The sequence below is a fragment of the Lonchura striata genome, chromosome 29 (genome assembly GCF_050655825.1).
Source record: "Lonchura striata isolate lonStrDom1 chromosome 29, ASM5065582v1, whole genome shotgun sequence".
NCBI lineage: Eukaryota > Metazoa > Chordata > Aves > Passeriformes > Estrildidae > Lonchura > Lonchura striata.
In genome coordinates, this window is record NC_140731.1 from 10636078 (window position 1) to 10654965 (window position 18888).

The window sequence follows — 18888 nt, forward strand, 5'->3', positions numbered from 1 at the left end:
GCAGATTGACTACATCACACTGCCCCAGACACGCCAAGGCAAGCGCTACGTGCTGACCATGGTAGAAGCCACCACTGGATGGCTGGAAACTTTCCCTGTACCTCATGCCACTGCCCGGAACACCATCTTAGGCTTAGAAAAACAAGTCCTGTAGAGACACGGCACCCCTGAGAGAATTGAGTCTGACAACGGCACCCATTTCAAGAACAGCCTTATCAACACCTGGGCCAGAGAACATGGTATCGAATGGATATATCATATTCCCTATCATGCTCCAGCTGCCGGCAAAGTTGAACGGTGCAACGGACTCCTTAAGACTACCCTGAAGGCACTCGGTGGGGGAACATTTAGAAACTGAGAAATTAACCTGGCAAAAGCAACCTGGATGGTCAACACCCGAGGGTCTGTCAATCGAGCTGGCCCTGCTCAGTCAGAACCCTTACACGCAGTAGATAGAGATAAGGTCCCTGTAGTACATATGAAAGGTATTTTAGGAAAAACTGTTTGGATTAATCCCACCTCAGGCAAAGACCAACCCATTCGTGAGATTGTCTTTGCTCAAAAACCTGGTTACACTTGGTGGGTAATGCAGGAAGATGGGGAGACCCGCTGTGTACCACAGAGAAACTTAGTCTTAAGAGAGAACTGGGTGTAAAATTTCATGGTGTGCAGATGGAAATAGAATAAGGGGTGGATAATGTCCTGGGTTGTAAGATAAGCTTGTATTCCATTTGCCATCTGTCGAAGGCGAACCGGTTGGACAGGTTTTTTGTTATCTCTCTCAGAGACAATGGTTTGTGTATACACCTTTGACTGATTCAATGAAAAGCTGAAAAAATGTAACGCCGTGAGGGGTCCCACCCAGAGGGGGGAAGCAGCTCTCTCACTCTTCTTCGCGGGACTCCGAAAGAAGCAGCTCTCTCACTCTCTCTTCGCGGGACTCCGAGAGAAGCAGCTCTCCCTTTTCTTTGCGGGACTCCGAGAGAAGCAGCTCTCTCTCTCTCTTCGCGGGATTCCCAGGAAAGCAGCTCTCTCTCGCTCTCTCTTCGGCGGCACCCGCAGCGAAGCAGCCGGCGCGCGCAGAGGCGACGGCAGCGGAGCTCAGAGGCAACCCCGGCGCAGAGGAAGACCGGCCCCCACTGCCACCAGATCTTCAGAGGAAAATTATACCCTTCTAAAGATCACCACTTCAGCTGCAACTCATCAACTATTGCAAGGGAAAGCAATTGTCCCAGCAAAACCTGATACTGGCATTCCTCAGGTTCTAGACTTTTTCTTTCACTAGTTTTGTTTGTACCGATTGCATTTGCCTTTTTAAATTGTTGTCTAGTTTTCTCCTAGTAAAGAATTGTTACTCCCACTCCCATATCTTTGCCTGAGAGCCTTTTAATTTAAAGATCCTCGTAATTCAGAGGGAGGGGGGTTTGCCGTTCTCCATTGCACAGGAGGCTTTGCCCTCTTTCACAGACTCCTGTCTTGTCTAACCAAGACAGAATTTGGCGCCCAACGTGGGGCACGAGGGCATTGAGAGGGAAAAAGGATTAACAGTTCTTAAGTAATTTGGTTTTGTTGTGTGTAAAAACATCTTCAGCATCACCATGTGGTCTAGTTTACCTTGGTTTGGGTGGCATGTGATCGTAGCTATACTTTTCCCATTTGCAGACCCTTATCTAAAAATGGGTCCTATGACTAAGGCTACGGTGTCTGTTATCAAGTTTGGCTTCTGGGTTAATTGGGTGAGGAATTCATGGATCTTTAATTTCCTCTGGAAGGCAGGTACATGGATTCATAGCTATCACACGTTAACTGTATGTTTTTGGGGTTACTTTAATAACGGTACCTACTGCGAGAAAATAGCACCTGGGCAAACTTTCTCTCAACCTTTTAACCATCTTTTTGGGTCTGTTCCACCAGTTCTCAAAGGGTTAAGATCCTTTATAAGTGCTAATGATACCATACAATGGGTGGTGTTGCTGATAGTCCTGTTATATTTAGCATTCAGAGATAAGGGAAGATTAACCTGGATAACTACCCTCACACCTACACCACAGACTCGAGATGCTGCTGCTCCAGAGCCTGACCCTGCCCCACAGCCCACCTCAGAAATGAACCGCCCAGATTGGGTGAGGGTTCTGGTTAAGGAGATACGAGAGATGCTGAAGGAGTGCATTTCCCCAGCTGGTGAGAAACCGGCCCTTTGCCTTGAGGAGGGACAGTCTAATAGTACAGCTGTGGAACCCACTAATGTTACAACTGTCCAGGTTCCAGCTGAACCACAAGGGCAGTCACGGTCAGCAGCAGTGGCCCCGGTAGAAACAAGGAAGTCTAAGGTGAAAGCAGAGCACCCTGCAGATAGGGACAGGAATGGAGGAACCTCACAACCCACAGGGGAGCCAGAGATTGCTATCATCACCGAGTCCCTGACGTACGAAAGTCTTCGCAATCTGCATAAAGACATTGTGCGACGAGGGCGTGAGGCTTATGCTACCTGGCTACTCCGGGTTTGGGATCTTATGGGTACAGGCGTGCAGCTGGACGGTGGTGAGGCAAGGAACTTGGGACCCTTGACCCAGGACTCGGGTATAAATCAGGTTTTTGTAAGGGAACCAGGGTCCCTTTCTCTCTGGGAGCGGCTCTTAATGAGTGTCAGGGAGAGGTTTATCCACAGAAAGAGAATGCAAGAGCACCATCATAGAATGCGCTGGAAAACCCTCGAGGAAGGGATCCAACAGCTGAGAGAAGTGGCAGTATTGGAGGTACTCTTTGGGAGGGATGGACGACACAATAATGACCCTGACAAGGTCAGGTGTACGGGACAAATGCTGTGGAGTCTGGCAAATCTTGGGCCATCTCAATACGCCACCTTCATTGCAACGATCAATGCTGACACCCACCGGGAGACAATAGGTTCTGTTGCCAACAAACTTAGGAATTATGAGAATATGATTAATGGCCCAATGCAGGCTCATATCTCAGCTGTGATTAAGGAGTTTAAAGAGGAGATGAGGGAGGAAATAAGGAAGGTTAATACAGCACCCGTGAGAGTCACAGGCCCCAGAATCAGCACCCAACAATCCCCAGCTAGAGAGAGAGGGTACACCCCAAGGGCTAATCTGTGGTTCTTCCTGCGTGACCATGGGGAAGACATGGGGAGGTGGGATGGGAAACCCACCTCTGTCCTGGCAGCACGGGTCCGTCAACTCAAGGAGGGAAACTCTAACCGGGGGAGTTCCACCAAAGTGAAGGTAGCCTCAACCTCCCGTGACCAAGCTTGTGGGTACGATCTGTCAGACCCCCTTGAAGGGACCTCTAGTATGTATGCCCAGGGAAGGAATGATAACCAGTGTTAGAGGGGCCCTGTCTCTAGCCAGGGAGAGGCACGGGAAAACCGGATCTTCTGGACAGTGTGGATCCGATGGCCTGGCACATCAGAGCCACAAAAATATGATGCTTTAGTTGATACTGGTGCACAGTGTACTCTGATACCATCGGGACATGTGGGGGCAGAGCCTGTTTCCATTGCTGGTGTGACAGGGGGATCACAACAATTGACTCTGGTGGAAGCTGAGGTGAGCCTGACTGGGAAGGAGTAGAAGAAACACCCTATAGTGACTGGCCCAGATGCTCCGTGTATCCTAGGTATAGACTTCCTCCGGAACGGATATTACAAAGACCCAAAGGGACTCAGGTGGGCTTTTGGAATAGCCGCTGTAGAGGCAGAAGACATTAAGCAATTGAACACCTTGCCTGGACTGTCAGAAAACCCCTCTGCAGTAGGACTCCTAAGGGTGGAAGAACAACGCGTGCCAATTGCGACCTCGACAGTGCACCGCCGGCAGTATCGGACGGATCGAGATGCCGTGATCCCCATCCACAAAATGATTCGAGAGCTGGAGAGCCAAGGGGTGGTCAGCAAAACCCACTCACCCTTCAACAGCCCCATCTGGCCTGTGCGCAAATCTGACAAAGAATGAAGATTGACTGTGGACTATCGTGGCTTAAATGAAGTGACTCCACCGCTGAGCGCTGCTGTGCCGGACATGCTGGAACTCCAGTACGAGCTGGAGTCCAAGGCAGCAAAGTGGTATGCCACCATTGATATTGCTAATGCGTTTTTCTCCATTCCTCTGGCAGCAGAATGCAGGCCTCAGTTCGCTTTCACCTGGAGGGGCGTGCAGTACACCTGGAACCGACTGCCCCAGGGGTGGAAACACAGCCCCACCATCTGCCATGGACTGATCCAGACTGCACTAGAAAAGGGTGAAGCTCCAGAACACCTGCAATACATTGATGACATCATTGTGTGGGGGAGCACAGCGGCAGAAGTGTTTGAGAAAGGTGAGAGGATCATCCAGATACTACTAGAAGCTGGCTTCGCCATCAAGAAGAGCAAAGTCAAGAGACCTGCCCGAGAGATCCAGTTCCTGGGAGTGAAATGGCAAGATGGACGGCGCCAGATTCCCACTGAGGTCATCAACAAGATCACAGCTATGTCCCCACCAACCAGCAAAAAGGAAACACAAGCTTTCCTGGGTGCCATAGGTTTCTGGAGAATGCACATTCCTGAGTATAGCCAGATTGTGAGCCCTCTTTATCTGGTTACCCGAAAGAAGAATGATTTCCACTGGGGCCCTGAGCAGCAACAAGCCTTCACCCAGATCAAGCAGGAGATCGCTCATGCTGTAGCCCTTGGCCCAGTCAGAACGGGACCAGAGGTCAAGAATGTGCTCTACTCTGCAGCCGGGAACCATGGGTTGTCTTGGAGCCTTTAGCAGAAAGTGCCTGGGGAGACTCGAGGCCGACCACTGGGATTCTGGAGCCGAAGTTACAGAGGGTCTGAAGCCAACTACACTCCCACAGAGAAGGAAATCTTGGCTGCCTTTGAAGGAGTTCAAGCAGCCTCGGAAGTAATTGGCACAGAAACACAACTCCTCCTGGCACCCCGACTACCGGTGCTGGGGTGGATGTTTAAAGGAAAGGTTCCTACTACCCACCATGCCACTGACGCCACATGGAGCAAATGGATTGCCCTCATCACTCAACGCGCCCGTATTGGAAACCTGAATCGCCCTGGGATTTTGGAGATAATTACGAACTGGCCAGAAGGTGAAAACTTTGGTCTCACTGATGATGAGGAGCAGGTACAAGTGGCAAGGGCTGAAGAAGCTCCACCATACAACCAACTACCAGCAGAGGAGACCTGCTACGCTCTTTTCACTGACGGTTCCTGTCGCATCGTAGGGATGAACCGGAAGTGGAAAGCAGCCGTATGGAGCCCCACACGCCAAGTTGCACAAGCTACCGAAGGAGAAGGTGGATCGAGCCAACTCGCTGAACTCAAGGCCGTTCAGCTGGCTCTGGACATTGCTGAAAGGGAAAAGTGGCCAAAGCTCTACCTTTATACTGATTCATGGATGGTAGCCAATGCTCTGTGGGGCTGGCTGGGAAGGTGGAGGAAGGCCAACTGGCAACGTAGAGGAAAGCCAATCTGGGCTGCTGATATATGGAAAGACATTGCCTCTCGGGTGAAAAAGCTGACGGTGAAAGTCCGTCATGTAGATGCCCATGTCCCCAAAAGTCGGGCTAATGAGGAGCACCGGAACAACGAGCAGGTAGATCAGGCAGCAAAAATAGAGGTGTCAAAGATAGACTTAGATTGGCACCATAAGGGAGAGTTGTTCCTGGCTCGATGAGCTCATGATGCCTCAGGTCATCAGGGCAGAGATGCCACCTACAAGTGAGCACGAGACCGAGGGGTGAATCTAACCATGGACAGTGTTTCCCAGGTTATCCATGACTGTGAGACGTGTGCTGCCATCAAACAGGCCAAGAGGGTGAAGCCCCTATGGTATGGTGGGCGGTGGTCCAAGTACAAGTATGGGGAGGCCTGGCAGATTGACTACATCACACTGCCCCAGACACGCCAAGGCAAGCGCTACGTGCTGACCATGGTAGAAGCCACCACTGGATGGCTGGAAACTTTCCCTGTACCTCATGCCACTGCCCGGAACACCATCTTAGGCTTAGAAAAACAAGTCCTGTAGAGACACGGCACCCCTGAGAGAATTGAGTCTGACAACGGCACCCATTTCAAGAACAGCCTTATCAACACCTGGGCCAGAGAACATGGTATCGAATGGATATATCATATTCCCTATCATGCTCCAGCTGCCGGCAAAGTTGAACGGTGCAACGGACTCCTTAAGACTACCCTGAAGGCACTCGGTGGGGGAACATTTAGAAACTGAGAAATTAACCTGGCAAAAGCAACCTGGATGGTCAACACCCGAGGGTCTGTCAATCGAGCTGGCCCTGCTCAGTCAGAACCCTTACACGCAGTAGATAGAGATAAGGTCCCTGTAGTACATATGAAAGGTATTTTAGGAAAAACTGTTTGGATTAATCCCACCTCAGGCAAAGACCAACCCATTCGTGAGATTGTCTTTGCTCAAAAACCTGGTTACACTTGGTGGGTAATGCAGGAAGATGGGGAGACCCGCTGTGTACCACAGAGAAACTTAGTCTTAAGAGAGAACTGGGTGTAAAATTTCATGGTGTGCAGATGGAAATAGAATAAGGGGTGGATAATGTCCTGGGTTGTAAGATAAGCTTGTATTCCATTTGCCATCTGTCGAAGGCGAACCGGTTGGACAGGTTTTTTGTTATCTCTCTCAGAGACAATGGTTTGTGTATACACCTTTGACTGATTCAATGAAAAGCTGAAAAAATGTAACGCCGTGAGGGGTCCCACCCAGAGGGGGGAAGCAGCTCTCTCACTCTTCTTCGCGGGACTCCGAAAGAAGCAGCTCTCTCACTCTCTCTTCGCGGGACTCCGAGAGAAGCAGCTCTCCCTTTTCTTTGCGGGACTCCGAGAGAAGCAGCTCTCTCTCTCTCTTCGCGGGATTCCCAGGAAAGCAGCTCTCTCTCGCTCTCTCTTCGGCGGCACCCGCAGCGAAGCAGCCGGCGCGCGCAGAGGCGACGGCAGCGGAGCTCAGAGGCAACCCCGGCGCAGAGGAAGACCGGCCCCCACTGCCACCAGATCTTCAGAGGAAAATTATACCCTTCTAAAGATCACCACTTCAGCTGCAACTCATCAACTATTGCAAGGGAAAGCAATTGTCCCAGCAAAACCTGATACTGGCATTCCTCAGGTTCTAGACTTTTTCTTTCACTAGTTTTGTTTGTACCGATTGCATTTTCCTTTTTAAATTGTTGTCTAGTTTTCTCCTAGTAAAGAATTGTTACTCCCACTCCCATATCTTTGCCTGAGAGCCTTTTAATTTAAAGATCCTCGTAATTCAGAGGGAGGGGGGTTTGCCGTTCTCCATTGCACAGGAGGCTTTGCCCTCTTTCACAGACTCCTGTCTTGTCTAACCAAGACACCCCAGAGGGGGAGGAAGTCCAAGAGAGGAGGAGGGAGGAAAGCTAAGAGAGGGAGGAAATCCAAGAGGCCACATGGCCGCTCGGAGCCCCCTTTTCAGGGGCTCCTAGGTGGGCTGGGACAAGGCATGGGCCAATGGGGTTACAGACTCCGATGCTTCAGGGGCAGGTACAGGGGTGTGGGATGAGCCACAATCTTTTGCGGGGTGGGATGGAACAGTCCATTTCACTCCATGATTCATCTAAGGGTAGAAGTGACATTCGGCTAGCTAAGATAACAATCATATCTATCTATCCTCTGCAACAACAGACAGGTCAGGCTGGCTCTGTCCTCTGGTGATTTTGTTAGACTATAAGCTGAATGTTTTCATTTGAAAACACCTTGGAGAGGGCCCAGAGATCTTCCAAGGAGGCCTTTGGAGGCCTCGGGCACATGACCACTACATATGGAAAAAGGAGCTCTGTGCTCTGTGCTGCTGTGGTGGTTTTGCATCACAGAAGTGAAGTCCTGAGAGAAGCTGCTAGCAGTTTCCTCTGTGTCTGACAAAAACCAATCAGTAATTAGCTTTGAGAGCAACAATCTGCTAAAGCACTAAGGAAGCTGCAGACGCCTCTGTGCAGACACAAGTTAGAGATGAGAAAGCCTGGCTGGGTCTCTCTCCCTTCTGGCCCCACAGAGGTGCCGAGGCCGGCCCAGCCCCTTCTCGGCCGTGGGGCCGGGCGGCTCCTGCCGTGGGGCCGGGCCCCTTCCCAGGGAGCCGCCAGGCGCCATCGGCTGCCGGGCAGGGCAGGGGAGGCCGCGGGGCCGAGGCCGGGCCGTGGCTGCGGGTGCTGACATCTGGCCCTGCCGAGCCCTGGCCCGCCGCCAGCCCGGGCCCGGCCAGGATCCGCCGGGCCCCAGGAGCAGCCCCGGGCCGGGCCGGCTCGGCCAAGGCTCTGCCGCCCTTGGGCTTCGCCCGCAGCCGGCGGGCAGGGCAGGAGAAGCCATCGGCCCCGGCCGTGCTGCTGCTGGGCTCTGGCCTGGCTGCTGAGATCCTGGCCCTGCCCCAGCGCGGCCCAGCCTGACACAGCCCCAGCGCAGCCGCTGCAGAAACCTCCATGGGAAAACAGCTCCGGCCGCAAGCACCAAGCCCGGCCGGGCTCACGGAACCATCTGCAGCCCCGGGAGATATTGACTCTGCCAGTGCTGCCATCCTCCCTCCCGTGAGAGAAAAGGACACAGGGCAGGCACACAGAGGAGCAGCATGAACACACTGAGGGCAGGGAAGGGGAAGTTGAGTCCCAGATGGGAGGGATGAGGAGATGCCTTGATCTTGGAGCTGGAATCCTCTGGAAAAGCTGTGGAGAAGGATGTCATTGATACATTAGACTCTCTTTTTGCCTATAATGCATTGAAAAGTATGGGGAGATGACTTGTTTCAGCAAAGGCCTCCATGCTAAATTAAGCAAATGTTGACATAGCTGTGATCCCATGAGAAGTTTGAACAGAGAAAAGGAGAAGACCCTGTGCCCTCATGGAGACCTCTGTTCTCAGAAATAAAGATGATTTCAGAAAGAGCTGAAGAGACCTGTTGCTCTTAAACAGCTCATCTCAAAACTAATACCCCATAACTTGGCCTGGCCCATAAGCACATCTGTGGGAAAAGGTGGGAAAAGATGGGAGGAAGTTCACGATTGCAGATTTCTCCAGGCAGCTGCAATTCATGGAAATGAAAAGCCATGAGAAAACTGTGTTCTTGTAGAGAAGTCTTCATAACATTAACAAGAAGAAATTCTCTCTAAGTGAAGTGAAGAAAGACTATTTTAGAGGTGGTAAACTGACTGAAAATTTTAGGTTTTGTCTCTTTACATTGTCAGGTTGTATGGAGAGAGAAAGTGTTCTGAAAGTTTTTTTCTATTTCTTATTACTCTTTCTTTAGTTATTGTCAATACAATTTTATTTATACCCTTTTAAAATTTTGAGCCTACTTTACCTTTCTCCTAATCCTATCTCACAGCAGGAAATGAGTAAGTATATTCTAGTGAGTGCACTGGTAATTAGCCAACACTGAATCCACCACACTAATTGAAGCATTGGCTGAGAAATCTCAAAATGGTGAACCAAAACCCCTACAAAAACTTCCTGATAAACTGCACGAGAGCAGAGAGAAATTGAGGCAGAGCCATGGTTTGTCAGGACTTGCTTGATCCTAATGAGCCCCGTGGTGCATTTGGAGCTGAGCCCTGGAACCTCAGGGCCTGAGAGGAGATTGCACAAACCTTTCCCAGAGTCAAAGTCAGAGGAAAACCCCAAAGTGGTTGGAGTCTAAAGCCTTAATGGGACCCACAAAGGTGCATCTATACCACAGGCTCTTCATGGAGTCCTTGGAGGAGAGAACTGGAGGCCAGGATGGCACAAAAACCTCTCAGAGACTGAAAATGGCACAAAGAACTCTCAATGTGGAAAGGAAAACTCAAAGTACCTTGCAAAAGTTAAGAATCTCAAAGTATTCATGAGCCCCACTGAGTGTAAGTACAAAGCTCTCAAGGGACTCATTAAAGCAGATAATTGGGGCCATGATTGCAAAAACCTCTCACAGAGTCTGTAGCAAAAGGGCAACACCAAGTACCTTAAAAGAACTGAAGTACCTTGAAGCATTAATGGGCCCCACTGAGTGTTGTTACTGACAAAGCCTCTCCAGGGACTAATTACAGCAGAATATTGGAGGCCATGATTTCAGAAATCTTGCAGAAACTGCAAGGCCAAAGCAAAAGCCAAAGTCCTTTGAAAAACCTGCAGTCCCTGGGAGCATGAAGGAGCCCCCAGGGCCATTCCTGACCAAGGCTCCCCAGGGACTCCTTCCAGCAGATCCTTGAGGCCACTGGGATGTGGGCCAGGGGGGGATGCTGACGGCAGGACCAGGGGGTGACAGTGCCCAGCCTGGCTGGGGCTGTGCCAGGAGGCCCCAGGGCCTCAGGACAAGGTGTCTCCTGACAGCCCTTGGTGGCACAGACTCTGCTGTGCCCCAGGGCACCAAGACTTGGCTTCTCTTTGTCCCCACCTGGCATCAGTGCCTCCAGTTCTCTGCTCTGTCTGGGGCCTGGGGACACTTTCTCAGTTGTGTCCCTCATTGGGACCCATTAAAAATCATAGAAACTTTGGAGTTGGATTCTGACTTGGAGTTCTGGAAAGATTTCTGCAGCTCCCTCTCAGGGCCTGATGTTCAGGGCCTGAGCACAAAGCCCCAGAGGGTCATTAAAGTCCTTGTGCTGTGTCTGTGCTGCTGACCTGGGCCAGGCTCCTGCCACAGAGGGTGATCCTGGTAAGCAAGCAGAGCTTCAAAAGCACATTTCTCTTGCTGAGCAGCTCTTCTCCCAGCCTAGCAGGGCTGGGGCACTGCCTGCAGCCAGCCCGGGCAAAGCACAGAGGCACAGAGAGCTTCAATCAGTCAGGGCTGGGAAGGGGCTGAGAAGAGCCTGGGGCAGAATCACTGCCAGCCCTTGGCACAGGAACCTCTGGCTGTAGGACAATGCAGCTGCAGCTCCTGGAGCCATTTCCTAAAGCTGGAACATCCCAATGCCCACAGACCCTGTGAGTGCATTCTCTGCTCATATCCTGTGCAGAGCAGCCAGGGGTGCCCAGGGCTGTCCTGCAGAGCAGGGTCCTGCAGCCCAGGGCGCTGTGCTGGGCCAGGGACTCTGCTGCCTGCCAGGGACAGCTCTCAGCCAGCCCTGGAGCTGCTCCCAGCGCTGGCCAGGAGCTGTGGGGGGAAGGAACCACCCTGAGCAGGGCAGGTGCTGCTGCTGAGAGGGGCTGGCTGGGGCAGGGCTGCTCCCAGCTCCAGACCAGCCTGGGTACAGCTCCGGAGGACACTTCCCAAAGAAGGTAAGCCTGGGATTGCTGTAAAGATCAGAGTTTTCCTGAGAGTGTTTTCAATTTCCGGCTTGGAGAAGGATGGGAAAGTTGGGGTGATGACAGAAAGTATTTTGCTTTGTATACATTTTTCATATATCCGTAGGTCTGTAAATTGGTGTGATAAAGTTATAAATCTATAATCCTTACATAACTCTATTAAACTCTTAATTAGCTCTATTAAACTACCAATTTGTACTTATGTAACTGTTATCCTTAGCTGTCTCTAGTATGTTTTCTACCTATCTCTTGGATTTTACTAGAATAAGTTGACTGTCTAAATATATTCCTCAAATACTGTATAGTCTTATTATGAGGAAGAAGGCCTACAAGAAGAGCATTTTAGGTTTTGACCAGAATGTGAGCAGTCACAACAAAAAGTGAAGGCAAAGAAGCCTTTAGACCTACTCCAATGGATTGAGCCAGGGTTATGTAACTGGGGCAACTGAATCTCCTATTGAATGTTCCTGTTAGATATCCTAATTAATTAACCTCAATGAATTGTTGAAATCAGGGGCTGGATGTGCCCCTGGGCTACCTGGAATCTTCCAATAAAGGTCTGGTTTTTACTGGTCTAACACTGTTGCAAGGATTCTTTTTATCTCTTTTGATTATAGACACCAGAGGGATAAGAGAAGCAGAACAGGAATCGTAATCCCAGAACCACAGAACATTCTCAGTTGAAAGGATCATCAAAGGAATGTTTGAACATGTACAGAGACTCCAGAACTGTGACTTTGGGTGGTCAGTGTCTCTGCCGGGAGCCTCCCAAAGGGCCTTCAGCCACTCCTCAGCCCTGGGCAGCAGCAGCATCACCTCTGCAGGGCCCAGCAGGGCTCTCCTGAGCTGCCCTTGCCCAGCTGCACACAGAGCCTGCCCCAGCCAGGGCCCTGCACACAGGCAGGTTTCTGTAGGGCCGGGCCGAGGCCACACAGGGTGGGATGGGCTCTGTGAGCACTGGCAGGGACAAGGCACCTCTCAGGAGGGGATGTCCAGGCCCAGGGAGATGCTCAGGGAAGCAGAGGGGGCTGAACAGAGCAGTGCTGGGGGAACAAGCCCATGCGGCCCCTCACCTGCCCTCAGCCACAGGGAATCCTTTGCCTCTCACATCTCTCAGTGTAAAAATCTGAGTGCAGCAGGAATGCTGGGGATTTCTGACCTCAGAGAGCCATGAATGATGTGTGGGTAGGAAAACAATTCCTTAAACCAGCTCCTGCCATTCGTTAGACCTGGGAGTGCAGATGCTAGCAAGCTTTTCTGCAGTAAGAGAAACTTCCATGAAAAATCCTGAATATCCAGCCTTGTCCCTCTGCCACATGGCCACAAACCAAGGGCAGGGGGGCAGGGATGGCTCCTCGAGGGCCCCCATGCACAGGCCTGGCTGCTCCTGGCACACTCAGCCAGCACAACCGGAGATCAGGGAGGGACCTGGGTGAAGGTTTTCCCAGAGCAGGAACGAGGGTGGGTGAGTCCCAGCAGGACAAGCTGCAGGGAATGGCCCAGGTTTGGCTCCAAGCAGCCTCTCCTGACTTGTCCCTGTCCTTTCTCCATGAACAGGTGCCCATGTGCAGCCAGAGCAAATGTCCAACAGCAGCTCCATCAGCCTCTTCCTCCTGCTGGCACTGGCAGACACGCGGCAGCTGCAGCTCCTGCACTTCTGCCTCTTCCTGGGCATCTCCCTGGCTGCCCTCCTGGGCAACGGCCTCATCATCAGCGCCGTAGCCTGCAGCCACCACCTGCACATGCCCATGTTCTTCTTCCTGCTCAACCTGGCCCTCAGCGACCTGGGCTCCATCTGCACCACTGTCCCCAAAGCCATGCACAATTCCCTCTGGGACACCACCACAATCTCCTACATAGGATGTGCCGCTCAGCTCTTTTTCCTTCTGATCTTCATCTCAGCAGAGTATTTCCTCCTGACCATCATGTGCTACGACCGCTACGTGTCCATCTGCAAACCCTTGCACTATGGGACCCTCCTGGGCAGCAGAGCTTGTGCCCACATGGCAGCAGCTGCCTGGGCCAGTGCCTTTCTCAATGCTCTGCTGCACACAGCCAATACATTTTCCCTGCCCCTGTGCCAGGGCAATGACCTGGACCAGTTCTTCTGTGAGGTTCCCCAGATCCTCAAGCTCTCCTGCTCCAAATCCTACCTCAGAGAACATTGGGTTCCTGTGGTTATTGTCAGTTTATCGTTGTGTTGTTTTCTGTTCATTGTTTTCTCCTATGTGCAGATCTTCAGGGCCATGCTGAGGATCCCCTCAGAGCAGGGACGGCACAAAGCTTTTTCCACCTGCCTCCCTCAGCTGGCCGTGGTCTCTCTGTTCCTCAGCACTGCCACATTTGCCTACCTGAAGCCCCCCTCCATCTTCTCCCCATCCCTGGATCTGGCCCTGTCAGTTCTGTACTCGGTGGTGCCTCCAGCCCTGAACCCCCTCATCTACAGCCTGAGGAACCAGGAGCTCAAGGCTGCACTGTGGAGACTGATGACTGGATGCTTCCAGGGACATTAAACTCCTGGCCAATTTTTGCAAATCACTTGTAATAAAAGTCATCTTTGATACTTCTTGTTCTTTTCCATTTGGAGGTTCTTTTTCTTTGTTTTACATTTTAATGTTTTCCACAAAGAAATGTCATTGTTTGGGCCATTTCTCATTTTGTTCACCTCCACCTTCCCTGTGGCCACAGACTGTGTCAATTAGGGGCTGTGCTCTTGGCGGTTTTAAAGGAGCTAAATTATGTCCAATCAGAGTTTTCTGCAGAGATGCCCCTTTTGTTGCCTCCTCTGGAGCTGCAGCAGCAATGTCTCTGTGCAGAGCAGGGGGCAGTTCTGTGCTGGCACAGCCGCTCTGGTCCTGCTGGCCACATCATTCCTGATCCAGGCCAGGAGCCATTGGCCTTCTTGGCCACCTGGGCACACAGCTGGCTCATGTCCAGCCTGCTGTCCATCAGTCCCTGCAGGTCCCTTTCTGCCTGGCTGCTGTCCAGCCACTCTGTCCCCAGCCTGTAGCACTGCAAGTGTTGTTGTGGCCAAAGTGCAGGACCTGGCACTTGGACTTGTTAAACCTCACCTTGTTGGGTTTGGGCCCTGGATCCAGCCTGTCCAGGGCCCTGTGCAGAGCCGTCCTGCCCTCCAGCAGATCCACACTCACATCCAGCTTGGTGTCATCTGCAAAATTGTCCTTGGTTCCATGGGGCCCCAAAATGTGACAATGGACTCCTTGGTTCCATGGGGCGCCACAGTGTCACAATGTTCTCTTTGGTGCCGCAGTTTCACAGTGGCCCCTTGGTTCCATGGGGCCCCAGGGTGTCACAAAGGCCCCATGGTCACATGAGGTCCCACACTGTCACAGTGCTCTCTGTGCTTCCACAAGTCCCCTCAGTGTCACAATGGACTCCTTGTTTCCACGAGGCCACACAGTGTCACAACAGCGCTCCAGATTCCTTGAGGCCCCAGAGTGTCACAGTGGCCCCTTGGTTACACAAGGTCCTGCATTGTCACAATGTCCCCTTGGTTCCATGAGGCCCTGCAGTGTCAGAAGGGCCCCTTGGTTCCACTGGGCCCTGGACTCTCCCAATGCTCTCCTTGGTTTGGCAGTGTCACAGGGGTGAAACCCCTTGGTCACACGAGGCCCTGCAGTGTCACAATGGCCTCTGTGGTTCCACCAGGACCCAGTGTCACAGGGACTCCCTGGTTCCATTTGGCCCCAGAGCACTCAATGGAGCCCTGGTTCTATGGGGCTGCACAGTGTCACCATGGTCCTCTTAGTTCCACGAGGCCCTGCAGTGTCACAATGACCCCAGAGTGTCCCAATCATCATACAATGACAGAATCAAATAGGCTGGAAAAGACCTTTGAGATCATCAAGTCCAACCAATGCCCTAATACCGCCTTGTCACCCAGACCATGCCACTGAGTGCCACTGGAGAGGGACAGTGACTCTGCCACGTCCCCCCTGGCCTGCCCATTCTAATGCCCACTCACCCTTTCTGTGAAGAACTTCTTCCTCTTGTCCAGCCTAAACCTCCCCTGCTGCAGCTGAAGGCTGTCTTCTTGTCCTGCCCTCCAGCAGATCCACACTAACACCCAGCTTGGTGTCATCTCCAAATTTGGGGATGTTGGGCTCGATCCCCTCACCCAGATCACCAGTGAAGATGTTAAACAGGACTGGGCCCAACACAGATCCCTGGGGGACAGCAGCAGGGACTGGACACCAGCTGGGTGCAGCACCATCCCCACCCCTCTCTGGGCCCAGCCTCCAGCCAGCTCTTCCATCTCCCAGCCAGGAGGGAACCTGCCCAAGCCGTGGGCTGCTGCTTTTCCAGGGAATGCTGTCAGAAACAGTGTCCAAGGCTTTGCTGAAATCCAGATGGACACATCCACAGCCTTTCCCACATCCACAGGTGGGTCACCTGGTTATAAAAGGAGATCAGGTTGTTCAGGCAGGACCTGCCCCTCTTAAATCCACACTGGCTGGCTCTGACCCCTCGGCCATCCTGTGGGTGCCCTGTGGTGGCACTCAAGGTGATCTGTTCCCGGGCACCGAAGTCAGGCTGACAGGCCTGGAGTTCCCCAGATCCTCCTTCCAGCCCTTCTTGGGGATGGGCTCACACTGGCCCCTCCAGTGCTCTGGGACCTCCCTGGTGAGCCAGGACTGATGCTAAATGATGGGGAGCAGCTTGGGGAGCTCATCCACCAGCTCCCTCATTCTACTAGGATGGATTCCATCCCATCCCATCCACCTGTGAGCATCTGAGTGGCTCAGCAGGTCAGCAGCTGCTTCCTCCTGGATTACAGGGGCCTTTCCTTCTCTCTGTGCCCATCTGCTAGCTCAGGAGAAAACTTGTCCTGAGGACAACCTGTCCTAATATTGAAAGTTGAGACAAACATGATGTTAAGTAGGTCAGCCTTTTCCTTATTTTACTCTATTCTTTACTGCATCTAATGAAGAATAGAAATTCTCCTTCCCCATCCTTTTGCTATAAATTTTTTATAAAAACATTTTTTAGTATTTTATAGAAGCTGCTAGGTTAAGTTCTAATTGAGCTTTCACCTCTCAACCTGTCTTTTTGAATGACCTAATATCATCCTTAAACACTTTCTGAGTTACTGGTCCTTTTTTCCCTTGAGTTCCCACAAAAGCTCCGTGGGCAGTCAGGACAGTCATTTCTGTCACCAGTTCATCTTTTGCCACACTGGGACAGCTGCTGCTTCCCCCTTAAGATTACTTTACTGAAATGTGTCCATCCTCCCTGAATCCCTTTGTTTTTAAGGGCTGTTTCCCTTTAAAAAAATCAGTACGTGATTCAGAGCTCCTGAAATCAGCATCCTAAGTTCGGCCAAAGTCTGCTGTTCCTAATTCCAGTGTGGAAGTTTTGTTGCTGCCCCTCCTTCTGAAAACTTGATTATTTCATGGTCCCTGTGCCCCAGGCAGCCTCTGATCCCCACATCTGCCACCAGCCCTTCTCTGTTTGTGAACAGCGGGAGACAGAGCTTTCCTTGGGAGTGGAGTGTTACCAAAAATTCGGTAAAACAGAAACCTCCTTAACACCAGTGCAGCATTAAGAAGCAGCATTCTTTATTCAGCTGGATGCATGGGGGATAGCTCCTCCCAAAGCCAAGCATGCTGAGTACAGGAAAGTTTCTGTTCATTTTCTGTATTTTGCACACATATTCATTGATTGTCCTGGACTAAACACACATCTGATAATCATTTCCCCAAATCCATTAACATATTTCCGCTCCCCTTTACCCATGTGTTCTTCTGTCCTGGGAGTCTCTCTGGACCGGTCCCTGGTGGTCGTGGACCCCAATGTTCCCGTGGGCCTGGCTGAGCTGGCAGGACACTGAGGCTGGTAAACTTCCAGTTCCCCTTCTCCCACAATGGGCATTGTGTGGTTTCCATCGGCCTGGGGTTTTGGAGAACAAGCTCCAGGTGTCAGCTCACCTGGCGGAGACAATTTATCATCTGGTAACATGAGGTCACAGAGTGGGCTATGACATCACATGAGTGATCTATGACAGAATGGTCCATGACATCAGAGAGTGGTTTCTGTGAGGTCATCAAGGAGTTATGACATCATAGGCCATCTTTGTGACATCACAGATCAATATTTGACATCACAGGATGGGAATCTGAAATCACAGAGCGGACTGTGACATCACAGAGTTGGCTGTGACATCAGAGACCAGCTGTGTGACATAAGAGAATGGGCTGTAACATCACAAGGCAGAGGTCTGACATCCCAGAGGGGCTGTGTGACATCCCAGCAGGGCTCTGTGAGGTCACTGGGTTGGTCACTCTGCCCCAGCTCCCCCTCACAGTTTCTCCCAACAAGTCCAATGCTGTTCATGCCCAGTGGGGTCCCTGTCCCCTGGTATTCTCCTGGTCCCCCTGGAGCCACAGCCTTCACCCAAGGATGTTCCACAGTGTCTAGGTTCGACAAGACAGGAATCTGCGAAGGAGGGCTAAAGCCCCCTGTGCAATGGAGAAGGTAAACCCCCTCCCTCTGAATTACTAGGAGTTTTAAATCAAAAGACTCTCAGGCAAAGATATGGGAATGGGAATAACAATTCTTTACTAGGAGAAAACTAGACAACAATTTAAAAAGGCAAATGCAATCGGTACAAACAAAACCAGTGAAAAAGTCCAGAACCTGAAGATTCGGGGTGCCAGTAGCAGTCCTGCTGGGACAATTGATCCCCTTGCAGTGGTTGATGAATTGCAGCTGCAGCGGTGATCTTTTGAAGGGTATAGTTTTCCTCTGGAGATCTGGTGGCAGTGGGGCCGGTCTTCCTCTGCGCCGGGGTTGCCTCCGAGCTCCGCCGCCGTCGCCTCAGCGCGCTCCGGCTGCTTCTCTGTGAGTGCCGCCGAAGAGAGCTGCTTCTCTGGCAATCCCCCAAAGTAAAGAGCTGCTCTGTCCCCAAAAAGGTACCCCCTTATATCCAATAAAAGAGTGCTTGGCTTCCCCCTCTGGGTGGAACATCTCACAATAGGATGGTGTTATGTTACCAGCCCTGCATTGAATCAGTCAATGGCCCACTAACGAACCATTACCTCTTAGGAGCAAAACCGGTTCTTGGAAAAGATAACAAAACCTGTCCAACAGGTTTGCCTTCAACAGATGGCAAATAGAATACAAGCTTATCTTACAACCCAGGACACACAGGATCCACCCCAGAGCCTGACATGGGGACAAGGGGCCAGGGCTGTGTGACCCAGACATCAAGGATGTGGATTATCCAGGTCCCTGTGGCCTGGGTTGGGTTCCCCTGGGCAGGAAACAGGGAAGGGCCTCCAAGGTGGGGCTGGAGCCCCAGGACTGTGAGCAGAGGCTGAAGGAGCTGGGCTTGTCCAGCCTGGAGCAGGGAAGGCTGAGGGGCTCCTTATCCCAGCCTGGAAGTGCCAGTGAGGAGGGGATGGAGAACACAGAGCCAGGCTCTTCACCTGGGGGCCTGGTGAGAGACAGAAGCCAATGGGTGGAAGGGGAAAGAGGGGAGATCAGCCAGGCCAGGAGGAGATGAAATGAGTCAGGCTGGTTTCAGCATTTCCTCAACACCAAAAGCAGCCAGACCTCCCTTCTCCATCCACCACTGACAGCTTTGCACATCAGGA

At 51.8% G+C, this 18888-nt stretch overlaps 1 protein-coding gene across 1 annotated transcript; it reads left to right on the forward strand.

The window, feature by feature from the left end:
* The first annotated feature begins 12148 nt into the window (after window positions 1–12148).
* LOC146765045 (olfactory receptor 14J1-like) lies at window positions 12149–14308 on the forward strand. The gene has a single exon (XM_085563025.1). The coding sequence runs from the start codon at window positions 12853–12855 to the stop codon at window positions 13783–13785; it is 933 nt and encodes a 310-aa protein (XP_085419151.1). The 5' UTR covers window positions 12149–12852; the 3' UTR covers window positions 13786–14308.
* Window positions 14309–18888: the final 4580 nt, after the last annotated feature.

Bases quoted from the DNA above. Each gene is read 5' to 3' on its own strand.
- LOC146765045 (XM_085563025.1), top strand. From the start codon at position 12,853: ATGTCCAACAGCAGCTCCATCAGCCTCTTCCTCCTGCTGGCACTGGCA.